A 22992-nucleotide genomic window follows, 5' to 3' on the forward strand; every position below is an offset into this window, starting at 1 on the left:
TCTAAATACTAAGCAAGCACATAAAAGGCATCAGTGGAATCAATTCGTCGGGAACTTCGGAAATATATGGTCAAAGGCCTTGAATTAACGATAGTTTCACCTTCGCACAGGAATACTCTCCAACTCTCATTATCCAATAACGCTCTTCCTAAAACTCATCTTAAGAGATATTTTATGATTCCAGTCAGGCGTTGAACTTGCACGGTATTCTTTTAAACGTCGCCTCTTATTTTACAGCAGACCAATCAATGGATTGAAATAAATTTGCCGCACAAACAAAAGTCAAGCCAGTGTCACTATAAATGATTTCTGGATGACCACTGCGAGCAATAAATCTTTTAAAACTGATATGAAAAGCTTTGGTTGATAAAGCTGTGATGTGTTTCTGGACGCACAGTACGATACGCCATGCAAGTATATAGTGCAATCCTTGCAGTGTCCATAGTGCAGCGAGATTAACTTCTTCAAATTCGAAGCTTCCTTAATTTGGTCTTCTAAGAAGCTTGTAGAATTTCTAAAGTTTTGGAACTGTGTCTTTCACATCTTAGGCATATCTGGACTACTAGACGAACAGATGTTCTTCCATTAATTACCAAAAACTTTTTTCGTAAACTAGATAATAAAATGTGCATCTCGGCGTGCATCATTTTCAGATGCCTCTCCTTGATCAGCAGCGCTACCTTTCAATGCTTTCCAGGATGAATAACAGAAATTCTGAAGGTCTTGTTTACCATTTCACTCCATTAGTTTGTCTTTATTCTATAAATCCCTTCTTCATCCTCTAAGATATTTAATGACCTTCAAACCTTTAATGCGCTTTTCTGTTAGCACATCATTTTGAATAGTTTTGATAATCATCTTATTTGCTTCATTTACAGTTTGATTCTCCTTCTTAGATCATTTCGATTCTTTGAGTTAAAAAAAATCGGAAAACCAACGAAACATTCTGATGGTTTTCGAGCAACTTCAGAAGTAAGATAAAAAGTTGTCACTTACATTAGATTCATTTGCCATCAAAGTAATACATTTCACCTTTTCTTTTATTATTTTCCTTTCATCAAAAGTCGTCTCTTATTTCGGACAGTCCTATTCATCAAGTCGTAACCAAGTGGGCGCTTCTCTCACCATCTCAAACAAAGCAGTTTTGGTGCGAATATCTTTCTTGAAACTAGATCAGACGGATTACATGGTCCGGGAATGTATTTTGAGTCTTGAACCCGTCTCAGCCTATGAATTTCAATTACGATATTTAATACAAATACTTTACAGGTTTCATGGTTGAATTTGTACAGAAATTTCCCATGGTGTTTTGAAGCCTGAGGCTCGTTTTCGCAAATTAAAGTAATGCGAAGAGACAGCAAATTAAGAGTTATACATATTTCTTGCCAAAGCGTTATTCTAGATTTTGACATCAATGGATGTACACAAACTGTTTTGTGGGAGTGTTATTTTAAATAAACAACAGTATCACAACAAGTCCCACAGGCATCCGAAAAGGCGTGTAGACTCACTTTTGAACGTTCATTAAGAAAGGCATGCTTAAGAATTTCCACAAACCGCAGTAGGTGTAGATCTTCTATGCTTTCAGAAATTTCCTTTTAATATCGTCTGGTAACTCTGAATCCTAGCTCAGCTTAGATTTCCACCTTGCCTAAAGCATAAGTTTCGCTAATATCGTGACTAAACAGGTAGATCCAATTGGATCAACAATCTTTTTCGTAAGAGATGGTATGCTCCGTCTTGTAACAAGATCTCGATTTTTATCTACAGTGGGTATACAATATCGAAGTGCATGTGTTGACCTTTTTCGACACTAAGCCTAATACAGAAGACATCCGTGAATAAAAATATGAACCGTCAGAGAATCCTTTTGGCTTTTGCATATGTTCCCACGTTCTTAGTACAAATTCGGCCTCTGCGATAACTTTTGATGAAATCTCTAGAAATTGTTTTAATTCTTTCTTGGTTTTAACTAGAGTGATACAGTCATGCCCACATGAAAGGAAAGCAGTGATATCCACATAGAAAGAATGCAGTGATGTGCACATAAAAGGAATATACTCATGTGCACGTAAAAGGAATGCAGTGATGTCCACATAAAAGGAAGTATTGAGCTTTTCAACAACTTTGCAAGTGAAAGATACCAAGCCAATGGAGGAACGTACCTGTTTCTAAATAAAATTCTAAAACCGCACTTAATGAAAATGGACTGTAATTTAAGCCGTAAACAACTCTACAATGTTGAAATGCCTTTATCTGCCATTTTCACACCACCAAAATAATTCCATTTACTATATACTTCCATTTACTATTACTTATTTATGCATATGTTTTCCAAACCGATTACTTTGTTTGCTGACTAAATTAAGTTGTAGAAGTCTATGCATAAGGAAAATGTATTTGAAACGTTAAAGTTGGATTTTTCACGTCCCAATGCGAATACCAATAAATAAACGCCCTTATTTCAATTCTGCTTTTAAATGATTCAATGATAGTACTTACTTTAAATGAAATCATTATTTTGCGTATAAATTCATCTGTTAATTACACATTTAAGGAAAATGATTATCTTATTAAAATATATTATTACGCATCTTTATTATTATTTTTTTTCAACTTTAATCCTAATTTATAATTTTTGTAGAGTAGTCGAGAGGCTAAAGTTATGAAGCATTAGTATTCCTACTTGGTTTATGTTCTCGGAGAATAAAAAGGTTGGCTGCATAAAGCTTTCATTTGCTTTCCCCACATACATACCATAAACACCAGATAACTTTTTTCAGAAAATTTTCAATAAAGGCATCCATTCTTTTAGGTTTTAAATAAACAGTATTATATTAATTACAAATTTTACTTTTATTACGTATAAAAATACTTCGAAAAATAGAACCTTTTCTCCCTAACTTGGTATTTTCTCAGCACAAAAGTATAAACATCTTACAAAATGAAATTAATGAAAGAACGTAATGTCTAACTGAATAGTAACACGTTTCATATCAAAATCATATTATAAATAATACAATAGCCTAAATCCTGTAATAAAATATAATTTAAGTTCATCTGAATTCTTTTGAAATGGCATCACACACAAAGCAAAACCTTTAACAATTTCCTTTTTTCAAATAAGGATTTTTCGTATTTCAAGAATGGTAGCTATGGTATTTATATACTCCTGCTCCGATATGTTGATTACAGCTAACACGAGTAATGGAAAAAGAAACTAGCACTACAGCACACTCGTTTCAAACTATCCGAACGCGGGGTTTACGTCATTCACACATTACGCGTGCAGAAAAATCGGGTTTCGCAAAATTGACTTTCTATGGAAAATACGTGTTAAGTATAGTTCAGGTTAAGAAAACACGTACAATTTAAACAATCTTAAGCATTATTGTGATTAAAAAGAAAGAAACGAATGTTAACTGAAAGGATTTTTATTACGGCATAATAAGTATATGATACAATTATTTGTTTTTTTTTTTACAAACTAGTAATTTTTTTTTCGGACAATGACGCGAGTCTTTAAAAGTTTCGCGATAGGGAACGTAATCAGTGCGTCTCATAAAGTGCCCTTTTCTTTCTTCATTTGAGTCAATCTCCATTGCAAAACCAGACTGTTCCTGTAACTATTTTAACATATCGTTTAACTTCTTGTAGGTTAAAAGAGCTTTATCTTCTTAATTATCGCTGCTTTAACCATCAACTGGGATTATAAGATCCTCCAGCTTTTGTTCCGTCATTTTTCGATTAATTCTTTCACTTCTTCTTCTTACATATCTGAAAATTTTTCGTCGCCATTTTCTTTTCCAATATGTACGGTTTCTTTGGCTTACAATCGATGGAAATCCATTAAAATTGCTGATAACTTCTGGCTGGATCTAATACTAGCAAGCATTTAATGTTGATGAATTAATGTCAAATCACGTATGGATAAAATTATAGTGTTGGACAAATTAAATGGAAATAATTAAGACAGCGTGTGTATGGGAAGTCGTACTCTACAAATCCGCGCTCGAAGGGGTTTATTGCGCTATTGACATATATAAGCTCTTTGGGCAAACATACAAGTTTGTACTTTATATACATTTGATCAAAGTGTCGTGATTACGTAGAATTTCTTATAGGGACACAGCATGAAAATTTTTGTTTATATTTAAATGTCCTTCCTATTTCGTTCTTGTGAAGAAACCGTAAAGTGGACCAAAAAATTCTTAGATAATTTTAAAAATCAAGTCTTTTTTCAGAAAAATTTTAGATTAAGCTTTTACACCTCAGACTATAAAACGAGAACTTGAGAGATTTAAGATGAAAAGATTTGATTTTTGCAGATGAATTTGATTTTGAAACACATCTAAACGGAATTCTCACTAAAGATTCCAGATGTAATAGCATCTGATTCTCTCTTATGGGGTTATTGAATCTTATGGTGCTACTGAAAAAGGAAAGCATTGAAAGAAACCTCAAACCTCTCAGTAGATGTATGACAATAGCCGAAGTTAAACCCGTGCCTTACCGCAAGCCTCTGAAAACCGTCGTAGATAAACAATACAAACAAAAATGCCCAAGCAGAACTAAAAGACAGTTATGAGGATTTTTTTTAATACTTACAATGTAAGTTTCTTATTTTAAATTAACTAGTTATTATGATATGGATCTTTAATTAACTTCTTTACGTATTTCTCATCAAAATGCAAATTACTTTGGTTCTATATTAAAGTGGAGGTTTCTGAATCTGAGGAGAGAGTGTGTTTCTGGCATGCAGGGTACACGTTTAGATTCTATCAACTCTAGCTAGTTATAACTAGCTCGGCTTTGAGTTTCCTCGCGTTAAACTTACAAGCTGTTAAATTATTGAGCCAGCTTATAGCTTAGTAGTTAACTGTGCAATCTCAGTCTACTGATCTACGTTTAAATATATTGACTGTTATTATTTATTTGGATAACCAAGAGTTGTGGTTATTGTAGCTCAAAGTCGTGCCCCTTTTTTCAAGGTTCTTTTTAAATAAAAAGACTCTTTTAAAACCCCTTCTTGGACTTTGCCCTATAATTTCAGACATAACGATAACTCGCTATGTGTCCGTTAAAACTTAAAGGAATAAACGTTCAAATACTAGACCATGTATAACTTTATACTAATATGAAATAACATTTTTATGACGAAAAAATTGTTGTTTTTTAATTTTCTTATTTTTTTAATTTTAAATTAATTTAATTTAATTTTTCGAAAGTTTTACACACAAGAGAACATTAATATTTTAGTTATTTGGGATATTATTCATTCAAACCTTTGTTCCATCTCATACAAAAGAGAAAGGTAATCCATTCCTGTAACCAAAGCTCCTTGGCTAGAGTATCGGAAAAATTAAAAACTAGGTAAAGAGAATTTTTTAAAAAATTGGGGAGGGGATATCATAACTAACTGTTTTGTCACTTTCCCTTGATTACTCGAAGATTTGCTGCATCCGTTTTCAATTTTAATAGCAGTTTCATTCAACTTTTATTTGAGATTCATTGTCCAACATTGACGGCTTCAGTTCAATATAAGTTTTCCTGGTGGATATTCACTTGAAAAAAATTGCTGCATTCTAACTTTTCAGACATGGCTGCTAAAGACGCAATACGTCACGTCATCTTAAAAACTTTACTGAACAAGATTTTCATTTTTCTTTTTTAAAATTTGATACTTTAAATGATATTCAATATTTTTAACAGATATAATTTAACAAAAAGGAAAAGTAGTTTACCTTTGTAAGTGACGAAGAGCACAGCTGATGCCACAAAGCCGCCTAAATGTTGGGCCAAAAGATAATGTCCAACTTTCTTCCACGGAAATTTGCCGAGAGTTGCAAATGCCACTGTGACTGCAGGGTTTATGTGACCACCTTGAAAGGAAATAATAATAATACAAAAATTATCAGCAACAAGACATGCACATATGTCACAAATGTCATAATTGTAGCAATGTTCATTTCATTACTCTGTGCAAGTGGCAATTTTGAATGTTACACAGAAATGCCAAGCTAAAGTATAAAAATTTATTCATAATACTTAAGTAAATTTTCTATTTCAGCACAACTCAGATGGAAAAGATCTGCGTGTTGATTACTGCTGAAGAAACAAGGCTGCAAAACAATATCTTGCAAGTAATGTTTCTTTGTCATCGTAATATTTAACTAATTATTCCTAATGAAAATGCTGATTTATAACAGAAATGTTTACACGCTTAAGTATTCAGGATGTTCGAAGAAAATGACTTACATGACTAGGATCATTCAATATTTTTACATGTGAGCTTCAAGACACTTCAAAAAACAATTACTAATACAACTTTGAATGCCTACATCGAAATTCGGTATTTTGCACCAGTGAAGCAATTAGAAAGTTGCTCCAGCACAGTAGTGCCTGAATGGGTTAAATCGCCGAACACTTGTAAGTTAGACCGGGGCGCCACATATAAAGCATACCGTTATTACCACCGCTTAAATTTAGCCAATGGCAGTCCACATAAGTTTTACTATTATCTTCTCTTACAATGTTGATGCCATAAGGTCTGAAGTTTATTGACATTAATGTATTACCAGAATTAGTTTCACCCCTAAGGAACTCCATTAATGATAGATATGATACAAACTGAAACATTTTGAATAAATCAGTTTATTGTGGCAACAAAACCATTTTACGCCAGCTGGTTTGAAATATATTCTGCGACATATTTCTTAATATATGAGAAACAGAATGTAAACTCCCTGCAATATGATATCACTGTGGGCAGAGTTAATACTGACGCTTACCTGATCTCTCATAGGTCAATTTCAAGTAGTTGTACTAGCGATGTACGGATTGCTAATATACAACCGGGCGTTAGCCACGGTGAAAGGGCTGGCTGCATAGGATTCTATAAGTCTCACATCTTCTCCCCATGCGTAACATAACTGAGAGAGCCAATTTGCCTAATAAAGCCCTCAATGGGCCTTTCTTGCCTTTTGGTGGTAACCCTTATGTGTCTTGTCCTAATCAGTTAACAAAAATGAATACAAGTTTCTTGTGTTGGCGTTTAATCTACTTTGAGTAAAGCAGCAATAATTATTGATTTGCAGCTGGTCTCGTGAAAATATTAATTAATGCGAATTTTGTATAGTAATGCTATGGATCCTTTTGCAATTAATTTTAAAGCTTAACTAATATTTTTTTAAGAAAATGTTTTGCTCTATAACTATCATATAAAAATTAGCTTTCTTATACTTAGAATCGTTTCTCATGCTGTATTAAGACTGTTTTCAGAAGCAACTTAATTTTACGCTAACACAACGATCATATATCTAGTATATAAATAAAATTATGTCTAAGATCAGCAGAATAAGAATTGAAGGTTGTATCTAGCATTTGCAAATAATTTACATATCCTAAACCCAAACCTGAAAAAAATAATAACTTGGTCTGGTAAAAAGCACACTGCTACCACCGCAGTAACAGTTATTGAAAACTGTTCATTCTAAAACAGCTGGAAAAATATTTTAAACCCACTTTAACGAGAAATAAACAAAAATTCATGCGTTCGTCCCAATAACATTAAAAAGGTTCATGCTTCAATTTTAATGCTATGTTGATTCGGAATGGTTATTTTCCGTCTCTCACACAGACACCGCCCGTAAGATGTAAGATGGAGGAATATATGTTACCGGCAGCATTCTATAGAATAGTTAGACATTTTACAGAATGCCGAAAATGCATGAAGCAATTAACATTTTATACATTTTTTAGGCATTCTATAGACTAACCGGCCAAATGACTAACCGCCAAAGTAAGAAATACATCTCCGTATTATATACAATTCCTAGGGAACGTATACACTAATTCACGCAATATATTGGTAGATGAAAATGAGTATTCTAGAGGACGGTTTATACCGACTGGGAACTTATGAAAGAATTATAAACAACTATATGCAGGAGATAAGATGGTTAGGAAAGAGAAATCTAGACAAGAGAAGTTGCAGCTTGCATTTTAGCTGTAAAGATAAAACCAGTTTGGTCGTAAATAAAAGAATTAGAGATAAAGTTATAGATTTTGAACCTGTCAACGAAAGAATTTGTAAAATACGGTTAAAGATCATACCACAAAACGTGAGCATTATATGTGTACATGCGCTACCTAGGACAAAGAAGAACTAGAAAAAGAGATATTTTGTGACAAGTTGGGAGAGAATTACAATAAATGCTCATTTAATGATATAAGAGTGGTAATAGGAGATCTTAATGCAAGCATAAGTAGAGATTATAATTACAGAACTCTACTGGAAAGCTTATTCCGCACAGCGAGTTCAATGACAATGGAAATGGACTTTTGGACGTAGCAGTTGGAGTGGAAATGGTCATCGGGAGCGCAAATTTTGAACTTAGAGACAATAAATAAAAATACATGGTGCTCGCCAGATGGGAACACATTGAATCAGATTGATCATGTATTGATGGACTTAAGGCATAAAAGTTGTCTTCTTGATGTTAGAAGTTATCAATGGGCTAACATAGACTATGACCATTATTTGGTTATTTCAAAAGTAAGAAGCAGAATTTCCAAATGTTATCAAAAAACGACCAAAAGGAAAAGATGCTGGACACACATGCCTTAACAATCCCGAAGATTATATATGTTTAGGAATGTATGGAACAAAATAAAGGAATAAAAATAAATAACCTATATGTATAGAAATTAAATAAAGGAAAAACTTGTAATGGTTGAGTCTGAAAGTCCTAAGTAAAAGTTATTTAATAGCAATCTTTCATTATTTTTTCAAAATAGCATTTGTATTTTTGAGGAATGCACGTCTTTTAAATAATAGCCTTATCTCTTTCAGACTTTGCCTAAACAGTATTTACCATTCTAAAGTATGCTTAGATGTTATATGCAGTGCCTAGAGGAAGTACATAATAATTCTCATATTTCATACTTTGTGTAAAAATGCCCGGTATTCTATAGAATGCCGGCGTTTCATGCACTGCCGGTAACATAAGCACTAAATGTAACATGGTGGTATCATTTATCATCATACTATTAACAATGACCAACCTGATCAGTTTGGAAAAAACGGCTAATTTGTCTTTCGTCTTTGTAGAAAAAAGCGTGCACAGATAACATTACATCAAAAAGTTGGATCAGCAGTTGCAGTGAAACGGATCAGCTCAAATGGGATTGGGGGTGCTATCGGGATTTAGGCAAATCCCTGTCCCAATCCATCTTTACCCTCAGCTTTTAAGGAAATTATCTCACAGTTGCTTTCCTTTTTCAACAATAGATAGCGCCAGTACCTTGGCTTCCTTCCTATCATTGTTATCGCCCGAATACAGGCTTTTCTTTTATCATACGTACCAGTACAGCTCAAGCAGAAGGCTCTGTATTTAATCTGTATCTTTATACTCCGTGATTTAAAACTTCGAAAATAGTTCTGAAAATTTATGAATATTACTCTGATTCGTGCTGTATTAAGCATCTTCAACTATGATCTGAATGTATTTGACAAAAATTTAAATAATAATTTTATGCTCTCGGAACTATTAAAATTCTTTAAATTTTTTAACGGAAATTAGTCAACTATTTTAATGTATTTCTTTTTAGAGATATTTACTCATTTTTATTAAATTTTGTACTATTTGACCATTCTTTGAGTAAAATCTTCAACATCTAAAATCGTATATGCTATATATCTTTTAGGAAGCGAGAAACATAAAAAATGCATATATGTATAGAGACAAATTATTTTATACAGAAATGTTCAAAAATTTAATTCAAGGGCAGTTATTAATGGTTCGATTTCCTGCATTTGCTTTTTGTACAATCTTATTTCATTAATACATAGTTTTATTAACGAGATTATTTTTACGATTGCTTTTATGGTGTTCTTTTACGTTCTATCATTATCGTGATCCCATTTTCTTCATAAAACCTTAATGTTCATCTTCATTAAACGTCTGCTTACCGCTGATGCCTCCACAGGTTGCCACGCCCAGCATGACAGCCACGCCCCAAGCCCAGACAACAGCGAACACATCTTCTACTTTTCGACCTTCGAGGACTGTTTGTGCAAAGGCAGCATCACCAAAAATCTGAAAAAGAAAATAAAGGATACCCATATTAGACACTACCTCTATATCAAATTAAAAATTATATGCAAGATAATTATGACTATTTGTGAACACCTGAAAAATAATGGCAAAAAATTATCTACAAAAAAGTACCGAAATAAAGGTCCACTCGAAATATCCATCAAAATTCTTGCAGTATTCGTGTATATTGCTATAAAAGTTATCTATTTTACAAGTCATATAAAAGAGCCCAAGCAAAAACACAAATGTTTAGGAATAGCCACAATAGAAGAGAAACACGCCAATGTAAAGCCTAAAATTAGTAAAGCAACAATCCTGTGTTCAGCGTAGATTTTATTAGTCAAGACCCTCATTTTTAGAGCAAATAGGTACAGGTTCATTTCTCTTCACCAGAAGCAAAGAAATCTGCAACGAAGAGAAAACCATGATTATACTTTTACCGAAAGGAAATAAAGCAACTGTCTTTGGTACTCCCTTTAGGTATAAATACAGCCGTGGCTTTCCCTTCGTTGCAGATGTTTTTGCTCCTTATGAAGAGGGATCTGTGCCTGTTTGCGGTCGAAATAGGTAGATCTTGACTAAAATCTATGACAAACATAAGGGTTTTGCTTAGTTAATTTTATATTTAGGAATAATACTTACAATGAAAGTCTTTCAACCCAACCTTGAGCTCTCAACTTTTTTTTAAAAATATGCTTGAATCTACTCATCTTAAAGTACATTATAGTAAAAATACTAGCTGCTAATAGTCTTGCCTAATCGGAGGAAAATGTAAGTCTCTGATCGCCAAGTTAAATTTCTGATAAATTTCATCGCTAATGGCGAACTTTCTGACAAAACTTTAAAATTCTTTGAAGTGTACAAAACACTGCGGTACCGCCAAATACAATTTGATGAATATATTTTTAGTTTCCTATTCACTATAGTTTAGCAGTTAGCATTTTTTTTTTCTAAAGTCAAATAGTTAACTATCAACTGTTAAAATAGCTAACAGTTAAGACACAATAACACGCCGAACAAATACTAATTCAGAAGTCAAACAACAAAAATCAGCGTTATATTTTCAAATTTTTACAGGACTAGTTTCGATGGTTTTACCGAACTACCATCCTCGGCTGCAAAAGCGCATTTGCGCTTTTGAGGATGGTTAAAGGAGGAAGAAAGAAAAATAATCTTAAGTTTCTGCAAACTGGGATTGAGATGCAAAGTTTTCACGCAACGATATGACTCTGATAAAGCAGTAGCCAGCAGAATAAGCATTTTCAGAAACAGTGTCATGCCTTACTATAGAAACATTTTAAAATGTAGGCAACAATAAATCATATTGGTATAATTTGAGCGAATGAGGGACTTAAGCAGAGTGGAGTGGTGTTTAGAAACTACATTAAAAGTTGGATTTCATTATTTGCCGAAAATTAATTTTTTTTAATATCTGAAATTGCCAAAACATGAATATTTTCGTCATTTCTAACACTTCTGTAACTGAAAGCATATGACTACGACCAGGGATAGCGAAAATAAAGTCCGGATAAAGACTTTTAAACCGCGTAAGTGGGTGGATATTATATATACATTTGGTTTTATTGCCAATTCCGATAGAAATAAAGAAGGAAGGTGCACAACTGTTTCCCATGTACAAAAATTCCAAAGTTATACGATTAATCTTTATTGTGTTATGCGAGCTACATACATACATGTACATATATACATACGTACGTACAGACATCACGAAAAGAAATCCTTTCTGAATCTAATTTAAATCCGTTTTAAAATCCTGTTTTAGAAGAAAAAAAAAAAAAAAAAAAAAAGAGTCCGTTATTCTGTTCGTACGTACAGACATCAGTCAAAAAAACTAACGGTCATAATGGATATTTCCGTTGAAATATGACTATGATTCCGTTGAAATATGATGTTTTATGTTAATAAAACAACTAAAATTATTATTTGAGAGCTTTGATTTCTAAAACTTCTTTTGTAGCTTCATTAAAATTAATGCTTTTAGATACTGCATTTTCAACGGAGGGGATTGCCAAATTATATCTTGCTTGGTTCACTGTTCATCGAAGATTTCTTTTAATCAACTTTGGGAAGCTTCTCTCTCTTCTAGCAACTGAAACATTGTCAAAAGTGTCTTTAGTACCAAATATAAGTTATAGTCTTCGCAAGCCCCTCGCCCTAATCAGAGTTCCGGAGTGGTCACCCGTATATGCTTCCTAAGATGATTCTAATTGCTTTTTATGGAATGAATGTAAATAATAATATCTTTCTCATCATTTTCCACTTATCCTGTCTACTCTCGTTCGTAGACATGCAGTAAAATCAAATTAACTTATCGTTTACTTTATTTGTTCAATTTTATGTTTATTTATTCTTTTTTGTTTTTTATTTAATGACTTCCATTTATTTTGGGGTATGAATTTATTCGCAAATACTGTTGTAAAGTTTAAATAAGCAATTATATAATATCCAAGAACAATTTAATCTTTTACATTAAATCTTATGAGAAAAATTATTTCAGTTGATGAACGGCCTTCAGAAAATAATTTCGTGATCCAAGATTTGAATACATTTCATAAAGTTTAAAAACAAAATTAGGGATTACTAATTGAAATTTCTAAAACTTCAAGAGACCTGTTATTTTGCAATTAAAAGCTCCTAAAAAACACCTTTATCCCGCTGAGGCCACAATGATATTATAGTCTTCTTCTGATGATGGCAGTGTAAAATTCAGATATTTTCTTTTCTGCTTCTCATAAATTAAGTTAATATGCATATACCAGGTATACAATATAGGTATGCAATTTTGCTCGCCCAAAATTAAGTCAATCATTTTGAATAACACTCTACTTAAAACTCCTCAAATAATTGATTAAAAATAAAACATTAATTCTCTTTTTATATAAATATTCACTGAATCTGCAGCAAGACAATAAAATCAAACTCCTTTCAGGATATCATGGAAAATTTGAGGTCGGACTGAACTCTATGGAGGGAAATTAATCTCAACTATTCCAATGCTCTATTTTGACCTTCAAAAGTTCATTCTGTTTTCAAACTGAGCTAGAAAATAAAAGTAATGCCAAGAAACGTGATCAACTGTTGAATTTAAAGTTCAGCTTGTAAAGTGCCAAAAATTGTGACAGACAGAACAAATGAACTACAAAATTTGTCGTGAAAAACAAACACGTGACTGCTGCTACCCACTCACGGCACGGTAAACAGTACAGATCTTCAACGTAATGTCAAAGAAATGAAAGTAATAGTTAATTTCTACCTGCGACAGCAAATGCAAACGGCAAATAATAATCCCCAATTTCACTGGTCCAATTTTTAATTTTCATTTAAGATTTTTAAAATTATTTTGAAAGCCAAACTGTTATTTCTTCATTATGTATGTTAATAAAAACACCCAAAGCATATGATTTTCAGCTAAACTGTTATCTAGTTTTGCCCTCACTGAATTTAAATCTTGCTTTATAATCCAATTAGAAACGCAAAGCATTATTGTTTTTGAATTCCAAAAGCTTATTCTTATTCTCCATTTAACTCTATCCAACCTAAAACAATCTCCCCACAGTTCATGTAGAGTGTCTCAGTAATACACATGTTACCTCCAATGTATAAACATCAACATTCTGTATAATACATAGACATTTTATAGAATAACTAGCCATTTTATAGCATGCCTGGAGTTTTTAGGCAAACTATTCAATATTATTATAATACATACATTATAAGGTATTTCTCTCGCTTTCTTAACATGCCTTCTAGGGTAGTGGTCAACACGCTGGGCGTGTAACCCAGAGATCCGTGGTTCGATTCCCGGCGAAGGCGTGGGTCATTTTTTACGTCTCCTGCTTCCAAAATATTCTAATTTCTCTACAATATTACCTAGATATTGATATAATACCTAGGCATTCTATAGAACGACAGAAGCTATTTAGAAAAAGTATGAAAAACTTCACGGTAAGGCTGTTATTTAAGAGACGTGCTTTCCTCAAAAATACAAATGCCGTTTTAAAAAAATAATCAAAGCGTGCCATTAAAACCTTTTATTCAAAATACGTAAAAAAAATTAAAGTTGTCCAAAACAAAATTTAAGCCTTTGTTATTAAAGAAAACAAAATTTTTATATATAAATATATATATATATATATATGTATATTGAAAAAGAAAATGTAAAGCTAACTGGTAATTAGACGTAAGACCTATCTGGTCTCAAAAACTTTTGCGCATAATGCTGCAAAAAGATTTGAAAGAATAGTAGTAGGTAGGAACATTGCAGCAACCTTGCTAAAAAGTTACCAGGAGCTGTAGCTCCACGAAATGTTGTAACATAGTACTACATAAACAATAAGAAATTTGTCTGGTAAAACTGGAAAAACTGTATAAGCGCGATAAAACTTCCAAATTTTAGTGCTGGAAGACTTGTTAATGCACGAAAAAAATTAATGAATCTGACCGTTGTGAAATGTGAAAAGTTAACTCACATGAAAAATAGATGGACGAAAAAATATATATATATAAGGAAGTTGCAAAAAACATGGATTATAAATGTCAATATATAAAATGCCTATACATAAAAATTAAAATTAAAAATTGCCACTATATAATATGCCTGTACATAAAAATTAAAATCAAAATTAAAAAAAAATAGAATAAAGACACAAAAAGCATCAAAAACCAGCTACAAAAACAATAATTAAATAGCGGAAAAATGGTAAATTAGCCCACTCGTACTCTCAGTTGGCTTTTCAAGGGAAAAAAACTGTTCTACGAAATAGGCTAAATACCATTACGCGTTTCGCCATATATATATATATATATATATAAATTAACCTGCTTGTTGCAACATGGTCGGCTTGAATGACATTTTGAATTACACTTCATTACTTTTTCACGTAAAGACATTTCATATTTTGCACTTTGGTTTACACATTTGCTTGACAATTCGCTTGATTTCCTTCGATTGGACTAAGTAACTACAACGGACTGGAGAGGACTATTGTTGACAAAAATACCTTCAATTCTGAGCAAGTTCTTAGGGTGGGAATTGCGATCTCGTAAATAGTTGTTTTAAAATTCCTTTAGAAGTTTCATGTCAGTAGAAACTGTCTTCTGTCATACTCATTACAACTCTCAACATATTGCGGAATCATCTCGACCCTTGTCGACGTCATGAATAGGAGATCGCGTAGTAGTTTCCAAAGAAGCAATGGGAAATTATTCTTCAATTTCATTTGTGCTTTCCCCCCCCCCATACTTTCCCAGTTTGTCTTTTGGTATTCTGTAAAATGCCTAGGAAATGTGCGAAATGTTAATCATTTCATACTTTGCTGGTAACATATATACTGTGTGAATGAAATAAAAAGCGGTCCTCATCAACAAATGGTTTAATTTGAAAACTTAAAATAAGCTATAGAATATATAATATGTATATTCATTTCTGTGATATTCTTTCATAAATTATGTTTATCAGTGTCAGTTTTAAGTGCAGTTTGATCGCTACAAAAATTAGTTTTTGGAAGTTGAGCATCCTTATGAAATCTTAATTATTACCATCTGCAAAATTGAACTGTTCAATCACAATTGTCTTCACCTGAATTTAATGGTATGAATTATTCTTGGAATGTACTTTTTCCAATAAGCACATCAAAATGCGACGGACAAGTGATTTTGAATTTGTGTACTTTCTATCTCACTACCCACATATCTCGTAGTTTTTCTCTCCTACTGTGGTGAAACGTTCCAATCAACGTTTCTTATATTTTAGAACCTCGCTGATGTCCATGACTTCCCAGACTATTTTTGTAGACACTATGTATAGTTTTTTCTGCTTGCATCATGACATTCATCGAATATCATCTATGCAATTTTTACCACTGTGGCTTTGTTTTGTTGCTTTTGTGTATTTTTCCCTGTTGTGAAATGGAATAACATCCAGTAACGCCCCCATCTAATTCATCTGTTTGTAGCTTTCCAAATATAGTATTTTCACTGTAGATTATCCGTCATGCTTATTATGCAATCACTATTCTGCCATATTTACTGAATTCCTTCGTGTTTTAATTGCATCTTGTTTAATTACTAGCAATACGACACAACCTCGGTACTGTATTTTTAAGTAACTGCATTACTATATGTACACATTCATTCATTTTATGTAGCTCATTTTCTATTTTATCCACTTATATATTTAGTTATTTATTTCCGTTATATTTGCTCATCCGCCTTTTCCACCATTAATACATTCGTGTTCAGTCGCGTACTACTTTTAACAATAGACGGAGTTTAAAACTGATAATGCCCTTCAGTTTTAGGCTTTTCAGGTTGAAACGGTTTCAAATCATGGATAGATTAGACGAAGCTTCGAATAAAGAAAATGTATCATCATAAAGTATTACCTTTGATGGCCTTACCTTTGATGGCCCTAAATTATGCTTGTAGAACGATTTGAAAAAGTTCGGCGTTTGACTTAACAAGTGAACTTATTTGTTTTCGTGAAGTCTAGACTGCTGTTCTCTGTTTTTGTTCGTTTTATTTATGAATGTAATATTTAATGTTTTAGTTAACTTACTTCTGTAAGCCTCGTGTTACATCTCCGGTGCAGAGGGAGATTGTATGTGTTCAACATAAAAAAAAAGAAAGAAAAAACTAAAAAATGGTGCTCTGCCACTTTTCGTATCTAACGTAGTTGTGATGTGTAGTCCATTAAACGTGATTTGTTATAACTTGATTACATTTAAATCTGGTTGTTAGGTTGAGATGTGACCACGTCGATTTCTAAAGAATAACCTTAAAATATTTTGATAATTCTGCATCTTAAGTTAAAGACCAATCGAGACCAATCAATGTTTAATATAAGTTAAAATTGCAATACTCCAAAGACTCATGATAATCATAAGTAATGTACTGATACTATAGTTTTCTAATGAAACAACTCCATTATTTGAACAAGAATAATCTTTTAAATATATGCGTTTCATCACGAAAGAGAATGTTGAGCAGTATATAGAGAGAATTCTTTTAATAACCAAAAATAGTTAGTTATCTGCTATTCAAATACAGAATATATCCTCTTTCGGCTTAAATACGTGTTTTCATTCATCTTAAAAATCCAGCTTTTTCGGTTTTTATTTCGCATTTTTAAAATATGTGAAATTTATTTTGTCTGATTTGAAAGCAGAGAATATTTTCTCACTAATAAACATTTGGTAGCTTAAACATAAAACAGATTTAATGTGCAGTAAGTGAAGTTAGTTTGGTAGGCACATAATACAATTTTAAAGCATAAAGTGCTATAAATTTCTTGACAATTATTTTTTAAAACATTCTATGACGTAAAAGACTGAAAAGTGCGATGTTTTATGTTCTTATCATGAATGCTTGCAGAAGGAAAGGAAAAAACCTGAAATGGTACGATTTTATTGCCATCTCAAAAAGACCTGAAGTGGGAAAGCTAAAATGGAACATCACAATTTTAATCTTGAAAAGAAATTAAAAAGAAAACGGCTTTCTGTGAAATTCATTCTAATCCACATACAGTCTTTTGCAGCCCAGGTAAAAGAGGTCAGATTCTTATGAACGAGAGAACATACATTGATAGAATTACGAAGTTGTGAAGGCCCATTCTGCTCTTTTCTCAAAATTCCCCAGCTTCTAGCAACTCAAGGTAAAACTGTGGTTCAAACAGCTCATTTTTTTTTCAAATAATTTTTTTAAAAAAGATAATTTATTTCGCATTAAGTGGTTAGACTTTACATTCTAGCAGAAGTTCACAAAGTGATTTATAACCATAACCATAAACTCAGCTGCAATCCTTTTGTGTGGCTATCCATTTCAACCATGCAGTGAAATGAAAAGCTATAGAGCTGGCATAGTTTAATGAATAGACAGATATTTCTTTCCAAATAAAAGGAACAATAGCAAATTATTTACGTTATAATGTTTGAGTTCATAGCACAGATCATTTGGGTACATGCGAGTCACGTGTTGAGAGATTTTATGACAAATTTGACACACTGATACAATAAATATTTAAAATATTTATTCTGAAAATATATGGTCTATTGTTATAAGACTATCCGTAACTTTTCTGAGAGTTGCATCTCTGTGAAATAATAATTGTTAAACTCGAAGAATGTCTCAATAAAGGGTAACGATTCTTGATATTCCAGATTTTTGTTTTGAAATTTAATTTTATAAACATAGAAAATATGCGATACTCATTTTTCAGATGATCAGCAGCTGTGTATCTGATTTTTGTACTTATGCGAATAAAGTATGAATTTATCTGGTGACAAAAGATACTGAAAATATTTATTGCTAGTGCAGATTTGGCGAAAAATATTTTACACATTAAGACTATGTCACATTAAGACGTTGCTTGATGTTAATAATGTGCAGTTAATATCACTTTCGCATATTGTTACGGACTTGCCAAAGTCCCGCCTGTTTGTATGCGAAAGCATGGGAAATGTTTCACTTACTATGCTCAGCAATTCGCTTAATATGATCAAAATATTATAGAATAAATTTTCTTTAAATTGAAGAAAAGTCGCGAAGATCAGTATAAATTATAAATATTGCCAAGTGACAGGCAGTATCACTAAATAAAGGATTAAGACACCAAACAGCTTGGTATCGATTTTAATAAAGCATTTTAAACTAAGCAAAAAAAAAAAAAAAAAAAAAAGCAACCAAAGTTTGGCGAAGAGTTTGAATAACTGCACTTTGCGAGAGACAGGCACAGGTCACTCTTCTTCAGGAGGGAAAAAATACTGCAGATATCCCCCCCCCCACACTTTTCCTTGCTCCTGAAAAAAAAATCATTAAAACGTTTATTAAAGTTTTTTTCCTTAATTTTTTAATTTATCTTTATATGTACTCTTTCAACGACGGATGCCTTCCAAATATGAAGATTAGGGATTCAGCGTCAATCAGATAATTTCTGAAAACGTTATAAACAGTTCGTATGAAAATTTTTGCCTTTTGTTAGTTAAAATGCTATGCAATTACCTAGTTATATTAAATTAGTCCAGTTGCATTACTATTTTGAGAGAAATTTTTTCCTCATTTAAAGGTTATCATTTCGACTGATATCAAAATAACAGTGGACAATCCGTGATCACATTAGGTGACTATTTGTATAAATGAAAATAGTTCTCAATAACAAGACTAGTCTTAAAGTCATAAATATAAAAATTCCAAAAACATTGCTTTCTGTGTTTAATAGTAATTAAAACTTGAAATCTGGGCCGCTTAATGTAATCACTTTTATCCATGTCTATTTTGCTAATATTAACGTAATGATAAAATTAAGCGACGAGCTGAATACTGGTAGTTCGGTCCGGGGTTCGAATCCCGGAGAACGGGCTGGGCTGCATGGGCGTTTTCGTGATTTTCCCCATGTGTAACGTGGATACGAGCCATTTTCCCTTAAATAGGCCTCCACGGGGCATCCCTCCCTTTCCGTGTAGTGCCTAAGGGCGGAGCACGTAATAAGTATAAAAAAAAATATCTACAGAATTTAGCTAATTTAATTATAAATAGAAACGTAAATACCTCCTTTTACACCACTTTAATTAGGAAAAAAGTCAGTAACGGTTGATTGCCTGGAACTCTTACTCAAAAATTAATTGGATCGCAATGTTTCTGAAAATTATTTGACCGTTGGTACACTACTAATTTTAATACTCAGAGAATTTCCCTCACATTGCAGGGAATTCCCCGATTGTCATAATCATCTTCAAAAAGTGTATCACATGATATGTTTGGATTTGTTCCAAACAGCGACTAGCGACAGGTAGTGGTTTAGCACTTTTCGGCAGTCGCCGTTTCGCGTCTAGCTTTCGTCGAGGGCACAGTCCGTCGTTCTTCATTTAGTAAGTATATTCAGTGGCGTAGCTAGGGTGGGGCAAAGGGGGACATCTGTCCCCGGGCGCAGCATCCAGGGGGCGCCAAATTGATGGTACAAAATTTTAGAATGAAGTGTTTTCCATTCGTGGCACACAGAGAGGGGCGTAAAATTTTCAGTTGTCCCCGGGCGCTGAAAAACGGCGCTACGCCTATGAGTATATTCTTCGAGTTGTGGAAAAACGGCGCTACCTAGAACCATGAGATTTTGAACACACACATTCTTCAATTCCATCATGTGCACCTCGATGACCAAATTTTGAAGTATTCTTATTTATTTCATATTTTGTAGGAATTTAATGACTTTTTGACTAACAAACTTAGAGATTTCAAAGCGAGCAGTGGCAACACTGCTCGAAATAAAAATTTTTATCTCCAGAAATCCAGACTGTTGGCATTCAACAAAACATGATGCCTTTCTTTTTAATCAACAAACTCTGCTATTTAAAAAATAGTGTTTCTATTACCTAAAATACTCGTACTTTTATTTTGCACTTGCCAACATGTGCCATTCGAAAAAGCGTATGATTAAATGTGTCTGTTATTGATTAGAAAAACCAAGAAATTTAAAAGCTGTAGAAACATTAGGTACACTTTAAAAGTAGGAGATATAAAAAATGAGCAATGTCCCCGCCGAGACTCGAACCACGGACCTCTCGAATACGCGCCGAGTGTGCTGACCTTTATACCCGAAAGGCATGCTAAAGAGGAGGGAGAAATACCTTATATACAGCCCTCTTTTAAAGGACGACTGGGGATTAGGGGACCCAATCGCCAAATCCTGGTGGTGGAGAATCATCATCCAACACCTTTTCTAGTTCGGGCGCCACTGTAGAGACATTAGGTTATTTGGAAGCAGAAGACACGAAAAATGAGCAACGCCCTCACCGGAACTCGAACCACGGACCTCTTGAATACGCGCCGAGTATGCTGACCATTACACCACGAAGGCATGCTAAGAAGGTGGAAGAAATATCTGATAAAGCAAAAAATGCATTTCTTAAGAAAATGTTTTTTAATCTTACTGATTTAAATCACGAGTTATCTAATTGGAAATACTAAATATGTTTATGAAATTACACTACGTTCACAATGTAGAATGAAAAAAGGAATTATTTGCTTTAGGATTAAGAATACACGCATTAGCATGGAAATATACGTACGCAACGAAACTGAAAGAAATTTAAGATGGTGGAATTAAGTTTTGTGACGATTTCTAAAACAAATTCACGTAATGAAAATCAATTTCGGCAGCCTTGAATGGATTAAAATTGGTTTACATCTGTTTCCTGAAATCTCGACAGAAAAATGAAGTTCTACAAGGCTGACCCTTGAATCAATTAAGGTCTATATTTTCTCACGTGTTTAATTAACATACGAATCTATTAAGCGTATTTTATTATGCATCATTTTCCTTCTCGTAAACAAAACGTTAAATGAAAACACATGAATTAGCAAGCCTATCATTTGACAGAAATTACGAAATGGAATCGTACTATTATATTCGTATTTCATGTCTGTTTTTCAACATTATTTCATCGCTAAATGTAATAATATACTATTAAACCCCATTTTATGACATCAACAGTTATTTAAACCCCGAAAAGTTCCGACTACTTGCTTCAAAAGTATGCAAAATAAGTTTAATTGATCATTAAGCTTGTAAGGCTCCAAATCTTGGATATCATTGCAATGTGTATGGAACATGATAACTACCAAACGAATAATCGCTTTAGTTCAAAATGATAGAAGCGTAAACTTACGAATAGTTGAATACCCTTTATTATTCCAAATAAGGTTTAACAGATGACTCCTTTCTTGGAGTTTACAATAAAGCCTCCCCTCGGGTTTGAACTCAGGGAACTAAGAAATAAAACTTATCTTAACTAAAAAGATACCGCCGAAGCTATCAAGGTTCTAATAGAGTTGGCCCCTTAATGCTAACTAACGGCGAAGCAGTTAAATACTTCTCCTCCTCAATTGCATTCAACCGCGATTCTGAAAATACGTTCTGGCCGGACGTTGTAAGCTGAAATTAAGGAAAGACAGGAAAACTAACTCAAAATTAACTGTTACAAAATTAAACCTTACAAGCTTTTCATTAACACGTTTCGAAATAGTTTTGTGAGTGTAAAAGATCGTGAAATACCACGTATGAGGAAATATTCTATTGCTAAGAATGTTGTATATTACTTGTCTATTAAGATTCTTATCTTAGCAAAGAATACACCAGCCCGGTAATGATGACGATTGTAAGACAAGTGGGCCTTGTTCTGATATTTCATTGAAATTTCCCTGAAGCTGCAGAAGTTGTCTACAGGCACTACTTAATTGAGAAACTATATGAAAAAAAAAAAAAAAAAAAAAAAAAAAAAAAACATGGCAATTTTGTTTTAAATTATAGTATCGAATGGATATGTAAGCTCCGTTCTTCAGTTTTTGCAGAAAGTTCTGTAAAGCTAAATTTATATAATCCTAATGGACACCCATAAATGTAATAATACCAGCGTCTTTCTTTGATTATCTATATTGTTTTATCTCTATAAGATAATATCTCTATATATTGTTTTATCTCTATAAGATAAAACAATATAGATAATCAAAGAAAGTTGATATGGCAACATTATTTAATTTATATTAAATATTAGATTCTTATGCGGCTAGCTGCCTGGAATAGTTGTTATATGTATAGTATATATTTATATACGATTTTAATGGATAGGGCTATTTCATCTGGGATTAATAATAAAAGAGATGAAGCCTTTACTGCTTTTATATCACTTTGCTAATCTATAACAGATAGATTAAATTTGAAAGAAAATTAAATGCATTTCCGAATTTTAGCGCATGGAAGATTAAAATATTTTATTTTGGTCGGTGGCAAGAGGACATTTCTTTTAAATCGCTGAATTTGTTAACCAAAATTTCATTAAATTTATCCAAAACTCAAAATAAATTTTAAAAAATCAAAATTTAT

At 32.8% G+C, this 22992-nt stretch overlaps 1 protein-coding gene across 1 annotated transcript in view; it reads right to left on the reverse strand.

The window, feature by feature from the left end:
* Positions 1 to 22992, reverse strand: part of LOC118190240 (aquaporin-9-like) — a 156664-nt gene that overhangs the window by 39755 nt on the left and 93917 nt on the right. The window contains exons 2-3 of the mRNA XM_035360929.2: positions 9974 to 10100; positions 5745 to 5882 (exon numbers count right to left, since the gene is read on the reverse strand). Coding sequence (XP_035216820.1) covers positions 5745 to 5882; positions 9974 to 10100 — 265 coding nt within the window. The remainder of the gene's footprint in view (positions 1 to 5744; positions 5883 to 9973; positions 10101 to 22992) is intronic.

Source organism: Stegodyphus dumicola, chromosome 10 (genome assembly GCF_044657685.1).
Source record: "Stegodyphus dumicola isolate Sdum_Otavi_A_Nest chromosome 10, ASM4465768v1".
Taxonomy (NCBI): Eukaryota; Metazoa; Arthropoda; class Arachnida; order Araneae; family Eresidae; genus Stegodyphus; species Stegodyphus dumicola.